We start from the raw sequence: 17,527 nt of genomic DNA on the forward strand, positions 1-17,527 counted from the left end.
AAGTATGGACGGTTGACCTGTATCTCCAGACTCCATATTGCCTCATTTAGGAAACGTTCTATTCTGTGTCACCTGTATCATTGGGGCGGGCGTGGAGATTTAATGACAACATTGTGTCAAGGTTTACGTAAAGCATTTTTTATTTAGTAAATCGCTGACCATATTATTAAGGACTTGTTCTATCTTTACCACTAAGGGACCCTTTTGGAGATACCCCTATAAAAGGAGAAAAAAAAATCAATATATTTATACATATATACACATTTCACACACCAAAATATGTAACCCACCACTAATATCAAATAAAAACTTTATATATATTATAAAGAAAGCATATATTATTTTTCAACCATTTCTGTAATATTTAACACGCATGGGACAAAATCATTATCTGCGGTTGCCCAACAGAAGGACCGGTGAACCACACACACACATTATACAATCTGCCAGCAGTCAACGGGCCACCTTATAACAATACGATTTGGTTTGCACTCCCCCCCCCCCAAAAAACAGTGCAGTGTTACGTGTATCACGTTGGATGATATCAAGCAGGACCAGAAACAGGATGAGGAGTGTCTAGCAGTAATACAGACAGCAAACTCATTTTCTATTTAAAAACCAAAACCAAAAATTTAATCTAATTGGGCCAAATATTCGTGTCTAAATCGTGATTTAAAGGGTTTGTTCACTTTTGTTCAATATCTCTTTCTGACCTGCCCCCGTCACATAGCAAAGTGGTGTCTTTTTATCTGAAACCAATGGACAACCCCTTAAACAGTACAAATATCCAGTTAAAAGGCATGAGAAGAAATATTTAAAATGCCAGTTATAGTAAGAAAGTATCTAATAGACCTCTGAACAGTATAGTAAACATCGAGAAATAAATTAAGTGAAAAACAAACCATTTCCTTATTGATATACGTGATTGAAACGCCCGGGCACCTATAGATCCAAGTTTGGAATGATTGGATTGTTAGAAATTAAGAGATGGGAAGGGGGGATTAAACCATCAATATTTACACGTTAAGCGGATGGGATACGCGGTTGCAGCTAGTGTGGAATTCAGTCACAGTGTTCCCAAGTAAAACAAGCGGGACGGCTTTCTGGCCTGATAAAACGACAGTCCTGGACTGGCAGATCTCTGAATTAAACGACAGTCCTGGACTGGCAGATCTCTGAATTAAACGACAGTCCTGGACTGGCAGATCTCGGAATTAAACGACAGTCCTGCACTGGCAGATCTATGAATTAAACGACAGTCCTGCACTGGCAGATCTATGAATTAAACGACAGTCCTGGACTGGCAGATCTCTGAATTAAACGACAGTCCTGCACTGGCAGATCTCGGAATTAAACGACAGTCCTGGACTGGCAGATCTCGGAATTAAACGACAGTCCTGCACTGGCAGATCTATGAATTAAACGACAGTCCTGCACTGGCAGATCTCTGAATTAAACGACAGTCCTGCACTGGCAGATCTCTGGATTAAATGTTTGCGTTTGAAGGCTCAGATTCATCTGCTTCATTCCTGAGTTATAAAAGATCACATTACAAGAGTCACAAAGTTTCCGTAGTCCTTCTTGGCGGTCGCTCTACTGGCCTCTGTCTTTAAAAAGGTCCGGTTTTCTAGTCCTGAGTTGGGTGTTCTGACGGGTTCTAGGTCTGATATCCTCTGCACCCGTTGCATGTACCGGACCGTGGATATAATGTTCTGCTTGGTACAGTAGACAAGAAAACCTACAACGGAATACCATGATGTATTGAGTACAGCAGCGTTAACAGACGCAGACCTTCGCTGACCAGCAGGGGGGACCCAATTGCTCAATCAGATACAAAAGGTTTAGCGGTAATCACCATCTGCTAGGATGTCCAGATTGGAAGCGGATGGGCCTCAGTGTTGAAAACAAACTTGTCCAAGTTGAGAAGATCTACGTCATCGGAGAAAAGCAGGAATAGGTACTTCAGCGTCTCCCCCAGGAAGAAACTCTCCATCTTGTCCCGTGGCTCCGGGCTGGTGGTACTTTGAACGTTGTTGATGGAACTGTAACCTCCAGTGGGGACCTGAGAAGATGTAATGTATATTAGTGGACAGGTCCTCACCACATAGAATACACTTGTGTCTTCACAACATCAAATACAGGTTCCACCAGACGACTATTAAAGTTCACGTGTCATCGGGAAGGGGGTATATATTTATGTTTTGGGTTATAAAGTTGATTTGTCTTGATGACAAATCAACTTTATAACCCATAAAGGAACTGTTGTAATTATCGTATAATGCCTGACGTACAGCAAATGTCACTGTAATGAGCAAGAAACAAAAGTAACCAGTAAAATAGAAAATAATGATTAAAAACAGTAGGTAACTAAATACTACAGAGATAAAAAAAAAAAAAACCCACAAGACTGCTACTCATGAGTGAGGCTTTCCTACGGAGCGTGTGCTATTTTTGCTGGAGCTCTCCTTTGAGCAACAGATTACTGAGTCAAGGTGCAATATATGAAAAGTCCAATACCCGAAATAGATATTGTTAAAACTGAAAAAGGTGATGTTTTGGTTATGGCGACCGCGTCAGGAATCAATGGAAGAAAACCGCTGGTGTAACGATGCGGGATGCCTCTATAAGTGGTTGTTGCTCTGGGCTCCAGAGACCAAAAACACTCAACACTCAAGAAGGAGAGGTTCCAGAGAGCTGAATATTTCTGCTCCAATAAAAACGGTACAGATAGAACAAGTGCTGTAACCTACTGCAAACAGTTCAGAATTAGTAAATTAACCAGGCGGATATTAGACAGCTGATTGGCTGCTAAGGATTACAGTACATTATCGGTCTTTACACCACATTCTTCAGTAAGCCCCAACACCTACAGCAATAAGCTTGTGATGGAGCCACCTACTGACAGCGCTAGGTATTAAATAGGTTATTAAACCGTTCTCTGCGGTAATACAGTACCCGTGTGTACTTGTTGAAGCTCTGTAAAATCTCCCAGCCCCAGTCTTGGTACTTGGTGTCGCCGGTGAAGCGATACAGATAAAACAGGCTCTCCACCGTCTCAGGGCGCAGGAGGTTGTGTCTGTCCGCGGTCTGCAGGTTTCACGGAAAAGACAAACGCAGCGTCAGGATCACACAAAGCTCAGAGCGCGACTGACACATATACAGGAACGTGTATCTCATGTTACTGGACACATTACAGACGTCAGAGGAACAGGCACATTTTGGGACACTTGTTCCAGACACATTTTAGATAAAATACACGGCATTCCATGTATTTACATGGATGGAGACACAATGTATATAAGGTGTGTGTCTAGGGACCTCTGCTGGACAGCAGATGTAACAACATGTGAGAGCTAGCGCTTAGATTGGGCACTCTTCCTGTGCATCATGTATGCCAGCTTTACTGCATCTGACCAGCAGAGGGCACTTGTCAAGAGCATGTATGGACCCGTGCTGAAAAAAGCAAACTGCAGGGGGCCCCTAGGAGGGGTAAGTAAATCCCCACCAAGGCGGAGGTCTTCAGTAAAGAATGCCAGGGATTAAAGTTAGGCCACAAGTGCCCTTTGGCGGTGACAGTTCCGATTTCTATAACAGTGGATAAAGCACAAGCCGCGAACCAGCGGTCGGCGACTAGCGATGGCGGCTGCTCACCTTGACGTCAATGTCTTTGCTCCCCTTGGCAGCGTGCAGGAAAAAGTGAGAGATCTCCGGGCTCAGACCGGTCTCCATCTGCTTGTACATCTGGTAACACGTCTCCATCAGAGATACAGCAATCTCCATGTGGTCGCTGGTTATACCGTTGTGGGCGCCCAATGCCAGCGTCCCCGGGAGAAAACACACCAGATGGTCCTGTGGGCACAGAGTAATGATCAGAATAAAAAGCTATTATCACAGGATGGTTTAAAAGGGGCATTATAACAATTATCCATGGTACACGGTTTTACCATTAGTCTCAAGGGACTTCATTTGGAAATGTAACCGGTCACAGAAAAAAAAAAAAAAGTAAATGCCCCCTTCATGTGTTCAAGACACTGGGGGGCATTTACTTTTTTTTTTTTAAAAAAAATAAAAAAAGAGGGCCAGATAATCAGGGAATTCGCAATAAGGGGGGAAAAAAACAAAAAAGTTCAAGAAAGCAGCGAGATCAGTCTTCCAACTACTGTAGAGTTAATAGACAGATCTAACTTATTGTACACTGTCAAAGATTTCAACTTTTTGCTTTTGACTGACAGGACACAGCCCGGTTGCAGTGGGCTATAACGGAATAACGCACAACATGATTAAGCTTTTACATACTCTTCCTTCAAGGTAACCGCAAGTGGCCAAATCTATTTTAAATACAGAATGGAAAACTTTCTTGTTATGAGAACATATGTGAAGGTCATGCGTTGCATTACACTATAGTTTAACCAGAAACAATACAGATGGTGTGGTTCTGCACCGTCGGCAGAGATGTCACCTGACGAGCAAATAACAAATAATACTTCAACATTGTTGCTGCTAAAACACAAGTGAAAGGGACAAGCATGACAACCTTGCCTGAAAACCCTACTCATGTCTCCTTTATAAGAGCAGCACCACCAGGTGGCTGACTGACGTCACTGCAGCTCATGGTAGAAAGTACTTATTTCTCTACAAAGAATGGACATCATCACCACCATTTATTTATGTAGCGCCACTAATTCCGCAGCGCTGTACAGAGAACTCGCTCACATCAGTCCCTGTCCCATTGGGGCTTACAGTCTAAATTCCCTAACATACACACACACACACACACACACTAGGGTCAATTTGTTAGCAGCCAATAAACCTACTAGTATGTTTTAGAGTGAGGGAGGAAACCAGAGCATCCGGAGGAATCCCACGCAAACACGGGGAGAACATACAAACTCCACACAGATAAGGTCATGGTCGGGAATTGAACTCATGACCCCAGTGCTGTAAGGCAGAAATGCTAACCACTGAGCCACCGTGCTGCCCCATGTTAAGTCCTTTAGCGGAACACTGTCGCCAAGACAACAAAAACATAAAAATTAGTATTCGCACAGGGCCAATATTGTCTTATATTTGGTTATGGGTGTTTGGATATTTTTCATGGCCGTTTCTCTCCTGGCACATATTGTCAGTCTCTAGCTTTCCTCTGCAAAACCTCACTTCAGGTTACGCTATAAAATTATTTGAAAGAAATGGGCCTTAGACTACAAGCAGTTAGTAGATTATCCAGCAAAACAAGAGAAGTAGCACTGTGCAGTAATGCACATGCACAGGTACTGAGAATAGCATACAGAGCTGTAGTGCACAGCCTAGTGATAGGGGCCCTTATACATCATATACCAACCAGACTGCTTTTCACAATGTCCTAATAGACTGCTTTTGCTTTTCCCACCATTATTCCAATAGCAATAACCTGGGCTTCATTAGTTAGTTGACAAAGAAAAATTATTTTTAACCTGGATAACAAATTAGGGAGTGGGGCTGACACAGGGCTCAGATTTTCCATTGTGTGGAAATCAGGTCCTCTATGGTGGGAGTCCTACTTAAGTGTGCTTTTGTGTGGATCCAGTATAGATAGAGGCAGGTGGCGTTTTCAGCGACTAGGCACTTGCCTATTAATGGACATTGTCTAAAATAATCCAACCACATCAGCACATTTTTTAGATTAAAAGACCGCAGTACTCTTGATCTTACACAAGATGGCGGTAGAGCGCAATATAAGACACTTTACATATACAGCCCAGCTTTGCATCTATATAGAATATTTAAGGAAGTGACCTCAATACAAGCAGTAAACAAAGTTAAGCAGTTACTGTTTCTACTTAGCCAACGGGTTAATTTAAGAAACAGGTTGACCTTTAAACAATTAAGACGTAAACAAGAAGGAGATTTATTGACCTACTTTAAAGGAGCGTAAAAACCTCACCATTTTGGGGCTGAAGTGTCCGTGAGATAGTTCCCCCACAAACGTCAGCCTACTTGGCTCAGACTTCCGCAGCAAGTTCTTCTTGACACCTTCAATGGCCTGCATATAATCTTCCAGGAACCTGTGGACGGACAGACAACAAATTCGATGGTCACAAAGCAAGCAAGAGTCGGCGGCACGCACATAAGATTAGTCAGAATAGAGGAGGACAAGAGGAACTTGTCCTTCTCATACACCCCACATGGAACAGAAGTTTCTCATGTTACCAGTAAAAGGGTTGGGAGGGGTCAGAAGGAAACTATAAGAGGCCACAGAAAAATGGACTCATATTAAGACATGTTTTATATATTGCTTTCACAGGACTGGGTGACAAGTTCTAGAACTCGAACTTAAGATTGGAACCGAATGAAATGACAGAAAGACCAGTGTCGGTCCCCCTTGATCACCAACCTACACCTTCTTCCTCCCCAGAACCTCTACTCCTAGTCCCAAAGTCACTCATACAATAAAGGTGACACAAAGACCCAGCCTGGTCACCTCCTGTGACTGACAGCAGCGCCTTCCCTTCTCCTCTGTGCTGCATCTACTCCCACAGTCACCAGAGCTACTCATTCAGTAACTGCAGGAGGAAGTGCCCAGTGCTTAGTCTGCGTCACGGTGCTTCCTCCTGCAATGACTGGAGCTCCTGGAGAGAAAGGGATAGGTCACAGGGGTGGAAACACGGAGCAGTATTGGAGCATTTGGGGACTCGGACAGCATATGGAGAACAAACTCGCTTTGACACAGCCATCGAACAAGGAACTTACGAGTTCTCTTTCTTCCCGCTCTGAATCCACTGCTTAAGCAAATATTCGTAGTAGCTATCGGCTCGGGCCCCCAGGGTGAAGACTCCAAGATGGCTGAACTGACCACTGTTTGTGTTGATAAACATGGGCACGAGACCATCACGTTTCCCAGAGAGGGTATGGACGTGCTGGGTGACCTGATCCACCACTTTCTGAATAAGAAAGGAATATTAGAAACTGCCATCCTCCAGGAGACCTGATAGATCCGAAACATGGAGGAAGGGAGCCACTTACTTTAAACTGGTCATCCCCCGTCAATCGAGACAGTTCTCGGAACTCCAACTGGACGCTGGTCACTTCGGCCACGGTGCTGTCAGATGTCCATCGAGGCGGGTGGGCAGTGCCTTTGCCAATGTTCACATCGGAGTAAGGCACCTTGGATGGGGTTTTAAAGGCTGGGAGCAGGCGAGTGCCAATGTCTTTCTGAGGACACAGTGAAAACAGCTCATGACGATAAGGCTTTTAATACGCTCTTACAGAAGACAAAGATGGATAATGATTCTATATGGAGACATTCATGAAACATTCCACAGGTAACACAGTGTTGCCTATTGCAACCAGATACTAGCTGTCATTTTTTTTTTATAGTACGGTTTACAAGATGAAAAGCACGTATGATTGGTTGCTATGGGCAACGCCACCTTGGCTTCAGTTACCTGAGGAACAATTTTCATCATGTCCAAAATGCTCCCGGCTCTTCCTGCAGAAACAGCACATTGTACTTGAGGTTCCACATTCCACTAGACTAGACCAATCGCTCACAGAGCAGAAGAAACATTGTTCCCTAAAACAACGTAAAAAGTAATGGAGAGGGGGACATACCGCTTTATCAAGGAACAGGGGGTCCTGGGTCAGGTGGTACGTGCTGAGTAGCCCTCCTAATATCCGGATTGTGCTTTCGAACAGGTTGACGTCAACGTTTTTGTCGAACGTCAGCTTGGAGGCCACCCACTCCTTGGCTTCCTGAAACTCTGAAGGCAGGAGACAGAGATGGTTTAGTGTCATCCCTCTCGCTCGCCTAGCTGCAAACCGCAATGCAATACAAACTTACATGTGTACAAGTGTTTTACAGGGTAAAACAACAACGAATCAACAAAGCAAAAAAACTAAACAGTAGTTCTGCGTAAATTTTCCTGCACCGAGTAGGAAAGAGAGGGGTACGTAAAAGCCAAGACTACTATCGTTGGAAACTGAATTCATACAGGTCAACGTTAATATCCAGCTTACAAAAAGATACAGTATTTGTGATTATTAGGAGCAAAAACAACTGACACCCCGGTTATCTGCACCAACGTAGTGTGTTGTAGGAAAACACTTAGGTGGATACAGATTGTAGCTGTTTTCTAGCACATCCTACTAGATCAGTATTTATTTATATGTTTTTTTGGGGGTTTGGATGTATATCCCGAATTAAAACCAGACAGCAGTCAGAAGTGGGGCGCTGTTGGATTTTTAATTTATATATATATATATATATATATATATATATATATATATATATATATATATATATATATATATATATATATATATATATATATCCTACTAGATTGGCTGCTATGGGCAACACCTCCACTTTTCACAAGGTTTGATAAATCTAACCCTATAGGTCAGACTTTTGCATTTCTGTGTTAAAGACTCCCTCTAATTATATAACTTATTTTGTGAATCCTTTAAAGTACACAGTTTTATATAAGAGAGCTACTGATAGCATCTACGCATGTAATAGTTCCCCCACCTTAACAGTTAAGACATTTAATATTGTATCTGCATTTTGTCAGGATAGTGGAGAACAGCGATTGTTCTCTGTCAGCCACCGTCCGCATAGTGTTCCTCAATGGGATTACGGACAGGAAGTCTGCTGTGCGTAGAAAGAAATCATCCCCCCACAACTTTATGTCAATTATCTTCAGTGCTGATAATCTCCTGAAACTTTTATACATATTCTAAACAGTTATCAAATCATCTTTTACATAAACCAACTTTTATTTTCTGTATAGTTGCTCCTCCCGATTTCATTGTCTTTAGAATACAGAAGTGATATAAACTCCTGTAAACATCTGTATAAAGAGTTCTGAGGTCAAGCAATTCAGGGTTCATTAGGCAATCTTGTCTACTATAAAATTATACAGGTAATACCTTTATATGATGACAGAACTCCTCAGTAACTTCTAATCTCTGTATAATGAACATATACTGCTACAGTGTGAGTAAATTAATCCTATATTATTATATATGAGGCTTTGTCATGACATAACCAACATAGTGCGTAAATAATATACCCCAGCTGTATACGTGTGCTAATGATACATTTGTGGATTGCAGAATCTCTTTTCCTGTTAATTATGATAAAAAAAAACTGTTGCTATCTAGGACAAAACAGCTACTTGTCATTCCTTACAATCTTATGAATTTCAAGAGTCATTAAAGGTTTTTTTCCCCACAAATTTCAATTAATTATGTTCTGGTATCTCCTCCCCACTAGATTGCATTGTAAATGGAAAAGACACCACTTAATACACAACCAGGAACGTCCCAAGTTCTTCACGGAACTGGGAGCATTTGTTCAGCAGGCAAATAGCAGGCGAGGGCTCGTTCCCTCTCATATTAGAGGAGACAATCACCTTCTTTCATCCCCATGATCCACATAGTGTCCAGGGCATCGATGAGGGTGAGGCCGAGTCCGAACCACTCGCTGTAGGATTTGGAGATAGGTTTCAGCTCATCGTAGCCCCAGGCAAACTGCTTGTAACCCTTCCACGCGTGTCGAAAGGCCTCAGCCACAGCCTCCTGCCGCTCGCTGGTGGGGACTAAAGGGCGATCAGAAAGAAAACAAGTGAAGAAAAGAGTGAGAAGGAAGCAATACATCAAACAAATGAATTTAGATTTCAGATAGTTGGTCAAGACACTTTCAATGAAGTGAACCATCGATACCTGGGTCTTTTGGCTCTGCAACTTCTTGAGAGGGAGCTTTGGTGGGTTCCTTCGTTCTGACTGCAGTAGGTGCAGAGGTCTGGACTGGTTCGATCACTGCTCCTCTCCAGCTGTTGGTACAAACATATATACAGGAGTGAGATTGTATTACAGCGAGAGGCCAAAGTATCAATGTATGTACGGGTTCTAACAGGGATCTTCATGGGCCATAGTATTGAGGTCTAGACAGGTTCGATCGCAAAGTTTCTTATTCTTCTGCAGCATTTTGCCATAGCAGACACAGAGTGACTGACAGTTTTGCAGCCCTGATTTGGAGAAATGAGCTTGTAGAGTGTTTGACATATGCATACGGGAGGGGCCAGTGGTGCTACAGTGGTCTGGTGAAAGCGTGAAGAGATGATCACCAGCTGCTTTGCAGATGTCTGCCAGAGAGGCCTGAGCTTTGTGTGCCCAGGAGGTAGCCTTAGCCCTTGTAGAATATGCTTTTAGAATTTCAGGAACTTCACGTTTGTTCCCCGTGCAATAACATCTCCAATACATCTCATCAAATTAGGTTTGGATGGAGCACACTTAAAACTTGTCTCAAGTCTTCCCCGAAACAGGTTGTTCTGGAAAGTTAGACTGGGTACACACTACGGGTTTTCCACCTGATTATCGGGCCGATCACACGATAAACGACATTGCATTAGTGTGTACACTCCAACGATAAACGATTATCGTTCCAAATCACATCATATTGTTTGATTTCATTTTATAAACGGACTAAAAATCTCGTTCAACGATGTCTGGTCAATTCTGAAGTGCACTCACAGCCAGCAGCGTAGGCAGATCTCTATAGTGTTTATAGAGCCACAGTCTTTTCAAAAACGTGTATAGTGTGTACACACGAATAGGCTGCTGATTGGAACTTTCAATCGTTGGTAAAATAGTTAACAATATCACATTGGGAGAAATTTTCTGCAATGTGTACCCAGCCTTAATTGGATATCACTCTAGCAGGAGTCAGAGAATGGAACTGCTCGTCCTATTATTAGTTGTCTGTGAGAGATGGGAGTATAATCCCTCGGCTGATATGAAAGAGGAAACAAGGTAAATGAAACGGATTAGTTCTTAACACTACTTAGTCTACAAAGATGTTCCCAAAGGACTCTGCGTTCTCCCGCTCGACGACCAGATGCAATTGCTACTAGAAACAATATTTTAAACAGTCAGCAATTTCAGGAGAAAAGGCTGAAACGATTCCAAAATCAAGGCATCCAAAACAATAATTTAGATCCTCAAGCTGCCACCAAGGTTTTAATCCCAGGCCGTAATCTTTTACGGTTTAAAAAATAAATAAAAAAATAGGGTCTTTAGATGCAAGAAGAATGCTTGAGCGCAGTTATCTGAACTTTCAGAGGAGATAGCCGGATCTTTAAAACCATCTTTAAGAAATTCCGAAATAACTGGGATACTGCCAGCTGCGATATTCTGTCTCTTCTCTTTACACCACAAAATTAAATCGTTTCCAGATTCTATAATAAATAATAGAAGAATTATACTTCCTTGCTTGAATTTGTACAATCAATATCTTCATTAGAGACATCTTTGTTTCGCAATAGTGATCGTTCGATATGGTGTAGAAGATCTCACCGGCATGTAGAAGCCAAGATTAAACCTGAAGCGTTCTCCAAGCCACTGCAAACCATGAGTGGCTGGCCAAAACTGAAGGATCACTACTATGTCCATTTCCTCAGAGTGCGGACAATGATGGGAAAAGTAAGGACCATCGAACGTAGCTTGAAAGTCTACGGTATTGACAGAGAGTCTACTCCAAGTTCCCTGTTGTCCTTGAGACGGGAGTACAACTGGACTACTCAAAGTTCCCTGTTGTCCTTGAGACAGGAGTACAACTGGACTACTCAAAGTTCCCTGTTGTCCTTGAGACAGGAGTACAACTGGACTACTCAAAGTTCCCTGTTGTCCTTGAGACGGGAGTACAACTGGACTACTCAAAGTTCCCTGTTGTCCTTGAGACGGGAGTACAACTGGACTACCTTGACTGAAAACGATATCAGGAAGACCGAATCTCTGATCTAGAGACTGAAAATGCCGATTTGCACACCAAACTGCCTTCATTTCCAGAACACTCAACTGCGGAGTTCTTTCGTTCTTTGGCCATGTGCCTTGTATCATTTTTGTAAGCAGATGATCTCCCCTATCCTGTCTCGTAAGCACCATCCACTCTGGTTCTGAAAGAGCCATTCCTTGATGTTTTACCCTTGAATACTGACACCAGTCGAATGTCTGTTTTGTCATCATTGAAAGACTGACTGTCATCTAAGGAATCTAATTTGGGAGCCAACTGGACAAGTAGATCCGGTTGAAAGTCTCGCATATGCCACCTTGCCCATGGAAGAATACCTACGGCAAAAGAGAACATCTCTAATAAATGGAGAAGAGTCCTCATTGAAATCCGTCTGTGGCACTGAATTTGGTGTGCCAAAGATTGAATCATGAGCAGCCTTTCCTGTGAAGGACACACTTCGTCTTTTACAGCATCTGAGCTCCCATGAACTGGAGTTGTTGAGAAGGTACAAGGTGACTTTTCGTGGTAAGTACCTGATCACTTGTGTTGCGATGCTCTTAGCAACGTGCTCCGACTTTGCTATGACAAGAATGTTGTCTAGATACGGCCCAAAGGGTTGATGTTGCTGAATTCCAATAGGAATGTGGAAATAGGCATCCTGTAAGCCGACGTTAGAAAATCTCCCTTCCCTACTGCATTGAGAATAGAGTTCACCGACTCCATTAGGTAACGTCTTGTGTACACAAACGGATTTATATATATTTGTAAATCTAGAACGGTTCTAGAAACCTCCATGATTTCTAAACTAGGAACAGTTTCGAATAGTATACGGTGCCCATTATAAAGGGCGCCATGGAGTAAGCAAAGGAAATGATAGCAGCAAGGCTTTTGCAGTTACTCTAAACAGGAAACCACGTGTTTGGACTTCCTGTTGCCCCTGGGACTACAGAGGACACAAGTCATCTACCTAATGATAGGCTGTTGGTTCTCTGCCTCCTCTGGTCTCTGCTCGTTGTCCTCCAGTTTTGGGCTCTTGGTGAGTGGTGGGTGTAAATTTGGCGGCCCGCGTTTGTTGGGTCTCCTGGATTTCTAGATGACAAAACAAAAAGTTACAATATTTAGTGTGTAGGTCAGAAAAGCTCCTTTAAAATAAATGTAGCCCACTACCCCCGATTGATCATGGTACCTGCAGAGGGGGCTTTGGAGGCTCGGGGTCACCATCATCTGCCTGTTTAGGAGCCGGTAACACGGCCGGTTGAGCTGGATTAAGTCCGGGCAAGTCTCGTCCTTCATCGTTCCTTTCAGTCAGGCTTGTAAAATCTGGACCAACATACACATGTATCAGTAAGTAGTTAATAGAACTGGAATATAAAATCCTGACACCCCCCCCCCCCCCCCCCTTGTTCGTTTCCTGATTGGCTGGCGCTGTATGCGGCGAGAATATCAAACTTGGCACTATAAAATTCTCAATTCCACATCGTGCTCCAGATTTTCTGTGCTCTGCTTTTCTAAATGCCCCCCCATTGTGCCTTAATTAGGACAGTGCATGCAATACACAAGGATGTCATTGCACTCGAGAGACAGAAAGTAGAACAACGTTTCCAGTTCAGCGTTGAATAACGTATTCCCTTTAACTTAGAACTAAGAATCCGTGATAGCGACTGACGCGGTTCCCTTGTTTGACCGTGTTCTAGACCACCCAAGTATCACAGTTATCGACTGACCTCCACATACACAAATCAGTGTTAGTCGCTAAATGCCCACATTCTGTTATCAAACTCACTATAATGTAATACCAATATAGACAAAGTAGCCATGTATCAGTTATCAGAAACACAGACAGACAGAAGGGACAAAATCTTTTACTTTATAGAGATTGGTGGCTTAGTGGTTAGCACTTCTCCCTCACAGCACTGGGGTCATGAGTTCGATTCCCGACCATGACCTTATCTGTGTGGAGTTTGTATGTTCTCCCCATGTTTGCGTGTGTTTCCTCCCACACTCCAAAAACATACTGGTAGGTTAATTAGCCTCTATTAAATTACCCCAAGTCTCTCTCGGTCTGTGTGTGTGTATGTTAGGGAATTTAGATTGTAAGCTCCAAAGGGTCAGGGACTGATGTGAATGAGTTCTCTGTACAGCGCTGCAGAATTAGTGGCGCTATATAAATAAATAGATGATGATATATACGGTATATATAATCCTTCTATACATTACATTATAGTTTACCAGCCAAGATATTATAGGATGTTACTAAACCACTCTCAGAAGAGAGTATAATTTAAATCCCAGTAATGTGTTACCCCATTATGCTACTAAGTTACCTCCATATTTTATCAATCCTTATACATTTAGGGTGTATTTAGCGTGTGCACCTATGTGAGTGTATAAAGATAGAAATTATGTGTTCTTGTACAAATGCGAGATCAGTCTTTTCTCTCTGTGTACTCATGTCTAGATGTATTTGTTGGTAGAGAAAGAAACCACGCAGGAGTGCGTAGAGAGAGGGAGAGAGCGAGCGTGCCCGAGTGCGCGCTAGTGGATCGGAAACAAGAGAGCGCATTAGAATATAATGCAGTGAATAGTGTGAAAAATAGTTTTCAGGGTTAATGCAGTGAAATGTAAATAGCGGATTCTTGCTTTGTTTGTGTGCACCCATTTACTGCTCTAATTATAAACAAAGAAATTTTTTTTTTTAATCTAAATTGAGACACGTACTTTTCCAGTGCTCGCCCAGGTTGGAGAAAGAGACCACCCCACAGACAGTCAGCAAAGCACACAGGAAGAGGATGAGACTGCGCTGCAGTCGAGACAGCTGCTTCCATTTCTGCAAGATAGTACAGGAAATAGAGATTGATAAACGGTCACGGGACCATCACACACATACAATCCATGCTAGGGTGGGGACGACATACCCCAGGCAACACTAATGACAGTGCTGTATGTGACAATACTGTGACCTATGGATATTATACAGTCCATTGTTCATACTTAATGACAAACTACTGATTCATACATCATTTGTCATTATTTAAATTTGAAAACATGTAAACACACACACACACACACACACACACACACACACACAGTGTGTATGGAATGTATTGTACCTATGAAAAGGACTGAAGCTCTGCACAACAGGCTATTTACACGTCTTTCAATTGCAATATACAAGGGGGCATTCAGACAGATACTCTCCAATTACCTGAGCCATCCCCCACAGCCGGGCAGAGTGCATCTCTACAGCAGAATGATTTTCTCAGTCTTTGTGTCTCGTTCCACCTGAGCCCCCTGAATTACACATATAGTCTATAGTTCCCTCCCTGCTGGGATTCCCCCTGCTAACAATTACCATTATACCCCCAATGCAAATACCCAGCCGCTGCGCAGTGCGTAACGGGCCCCCAAGTGCACCGGAGACCTCCAAGTTCACAGGAGACGTCAATTATATCTCGGCTCCACATGCAGAGGACACGTCATGCACAAATGATGCAATGGTTCTGTGCACTTTGACCTATAGGCTGTCAGGTGACATGATATATATGGAACAATTTAAGGCCTGAAAACATTACAATGCTCAAATCCCAACGTCCAGTCCACAGAGTTGCAGCATTTTAATATTATTTATAGGGACATCTAAGCGTATCACCCGCTGTATTGTCTAGGGGGGGCTACAAGTCACATTTGCACTGAACTTAGTGATAACGTTGTTTACTTGCATATTAATTACACTTCTGCAATAATGATCTACTCAGAAGGCAGAACATAGGGATATACAGAATACTATTATTTCCTGGGGGAAAATTGGGACTTTGAAAATTGGGATAGTCGGCAACTAGGGAGTCTGGGATCTCATTGTTTGGCTGCATTTACACAATGTCAGAGCGATGGGCCGTCTATAACAGGTGTAATTAACTATTTGCAGCCTGGCACCACAGAGGGGGCTCATAGCCCCTTAACTCCTGATGAGGGGGTGACCTAAGACAGATGTTATTAACTCCTTGTATACTAATGAGGGGGTGACCTAAGACAGATGTTATTAACTCCTTGCATACTGATGAGGGGGTGACCTAAGACAGATGTTATTAACTCCTTGCATACTGATGAGGGGGTGACCTAAGACAGATGTTATTAACTCCTTGCATACTGATGAGGGGTGACCTAAGACAGATGTTATTAACTCCTTGCATACTGATGAGGGGGTGACCTAAGACAGATGTTATTAACTCCTTGCACACTGATGAGGGGGTGACCTAAGACAGATGTTATTAACTCCTTGCATACTGATGAGGGGGTGACCTAAGACAGATGTTATTAACTCCTTGCATACTGATGAGGGGTGACCTAAGACAGATGTTATTAACTCCTTGCATACTGATGAGGGGGTGACCTAAGACAGATGTTATTAACTCCTTGCATACTGATGAGGGGTGACCTAAGACAGATGTTATTAACTCCTTGCATACTGATGAGGGGGTGACCTAAGACAAATGTTATTAACTCCTTGCATACTGATGAGGGGGTGACCTAAGACAGATGTTATTAACTCCTTGCATACTGATGAGGGGTGACCTAAGACAGATGTTATTAACTCCTTGCATACTGATGAGGGGTGACCTAAGACAGATGTTATTAACTCCTTGCATACTGATGAGGGGGTGACCTAAGACAGATGTTATTAACTCCTTGCATACTGATGAGGGGTGACCTAAGACAGATGTTATTAACTCCTTGCATACTGATGAGGGGGTGACCTAAGACAGATGTTATTAACTCCTTGCATACTGATGAGGGGGTGACCTAAGACAGATGTTATTAACTTCTTGCACACTGATGAGGGGTGACCTAAGACAGATGTTATTAACTCCTTGCATACTGATGAGGGGTGACCTAAGACAGATGTTATTAACTCCTTGCATACTGATGAGGGGGTGACCTAAGACAGATGTTATTAACTCCTTGCATACTGATGAGGGGTGACCTAAGACAGATGTTATTAACTCCTTGCATACTGATGAGGGGGTGACCTAAGACAGATGTTATTAACTCCTTGCATACTGATGAAGGGGTGACCTAAGACAGATGTTATTAACTCCTTGCATACTGATGAGGGGGTGACCTAAGACAGATGTTATTAACTCCTTGCATACTGATGACAGGTGTTATTAACTCCTTGCAGCCTGGAGAATCACTAAGGTGGGCTCTCAGTGCACAGTGGGCAGCAGGGTGGTCTCTGCCAGTCTCTAGCACAGGAACCATTGGGCTGCCCACGGGTCTTACCCTCCAGCAGGACCTCCTCCTCCAGCTCTTGCTGTTGTTGTATCCTCCTGTCCCGTCCGGCTGGATGAGAGTGACGGACATGAAGTCCCGGCGTTGCGGGCTGTACATGGCCGCAGTGGTTTATCCAGTCCCCATGCCAGGCCTCCCCCGAGTAGGAGGAGCTACAGGAGGGCGGAGCCGTCAGCATAAGCCGAGGCTGCGACCCAGCTCTCCCTGTAAACAGGCGGCCGACTGCCATGCGGGGGACACTGCGCCTGCGCGGAGAGGGATGGAGCGCCCTCTAGCGGCCGACCGTGAAAGATGAGTTGTCAGTCACTGCTCCGCCATCATTAATGAGGGCACCTTCCCTGATGCAGCCATCGGTAGAATCTAGTCTGTAAATCTAATTAAATATAGTGACCAGTGAAAATAAGACATTATATTGCCATAGCTGCCTGCTGTCCCTGATGTTGCATATTTGACACTAAAAATGTCCCTGTT

At 43.2% G+C, this 17,527-nt stretch overlaps 1 protein-coding gene across 2 annotated transcripts; it reads right to left on the reverse strand.

The window, feature by feature from the left end:
• Positions 1-293: 293 nt before the first annotated feature.
• Positions 294-17,276, reverse strand: LOC142133566 (endoplasmic reticulum mannosyl-oligosaccharide 1,2-alpha-mannosidase-like). Of its 2 annotated transcripts, none has more exons than XM_075194462.1 (13): positions 17,048-17,276; positions 14,486-14,594; positions 12,954-13,087; positions 12,735-12,856; positions 9,700-9,809; positions 9,390-9,575; positions 7,588-7,736; positions 7,000-7,188; positions 6,727-6,917; positions 5,921-6,041; positions 3,652-3,849; positions 2,956-3,087; positions 294-2,062 (listed from the first exon to the last, which is right to left on the reverse strand). In XM_075194462.1, exons 1-13 carry the CDS (start codon positions 17,153-17,155, stop codon positions 1,862-1,864), a joined length of 1,950 nt encoding a protein of 649 aa, XP_075050563.1. In that variant the 5' UTR covers positions 17,156-17,276; the 3' UTR covers positions 294-1,861. The 2 variants fall into 2 exon arrangements, with proteins under 2 accessions (XP_075050563.1, XP_075050564.1); XM_075194463.1 differs by lacking the exon at positions 17,048-17,276 and adding an exon at positions 14,973-15,209.
• Positions 17,277-17,527: the final 251 nt, after the last annotated feature.

This window comes from Mixophyes fleayi, unplaced genomic scaffold (genome assembly GCF_038048845.1).
Source record: "Mixophyes fleayi isolate aMixFle1 unplaced genomic scaffold, aMixFle1.hap1 Scaffold_3836, whole genome shotgun sequence".
NCBI lineage: Eukaryota > Metazoa > Chordata > Amphibia > Anura > Limnodynastidae > Mixophyes > Mixophyes fleayi.

Excerpts from the sequence above, each read along its gene's own strand:
- LOC142133566 (XM_075194462.1), bottom strand. The coding sequence starts at position 17,155 with ATGTACAGCCCGCAACGCCGGGACTTCATGTCCGTCACTCTCATCCAG. Across the intron at positions 6,042-6,726 it reads AGCGGGAAGAAAGAGAACTC|GTTCCTGGAAGATTATATGC; the intron begins GTAAGTTCCTTG and ends GTCCGTCCACAG. Across the intron at positions 2,063-2,955 it reads GCTTCAACAAGTACACACGG|GTCCCCACTGGAGGTTACAG; the intron begins GTACTGTATTAC and ends ACATCTTCTCAG.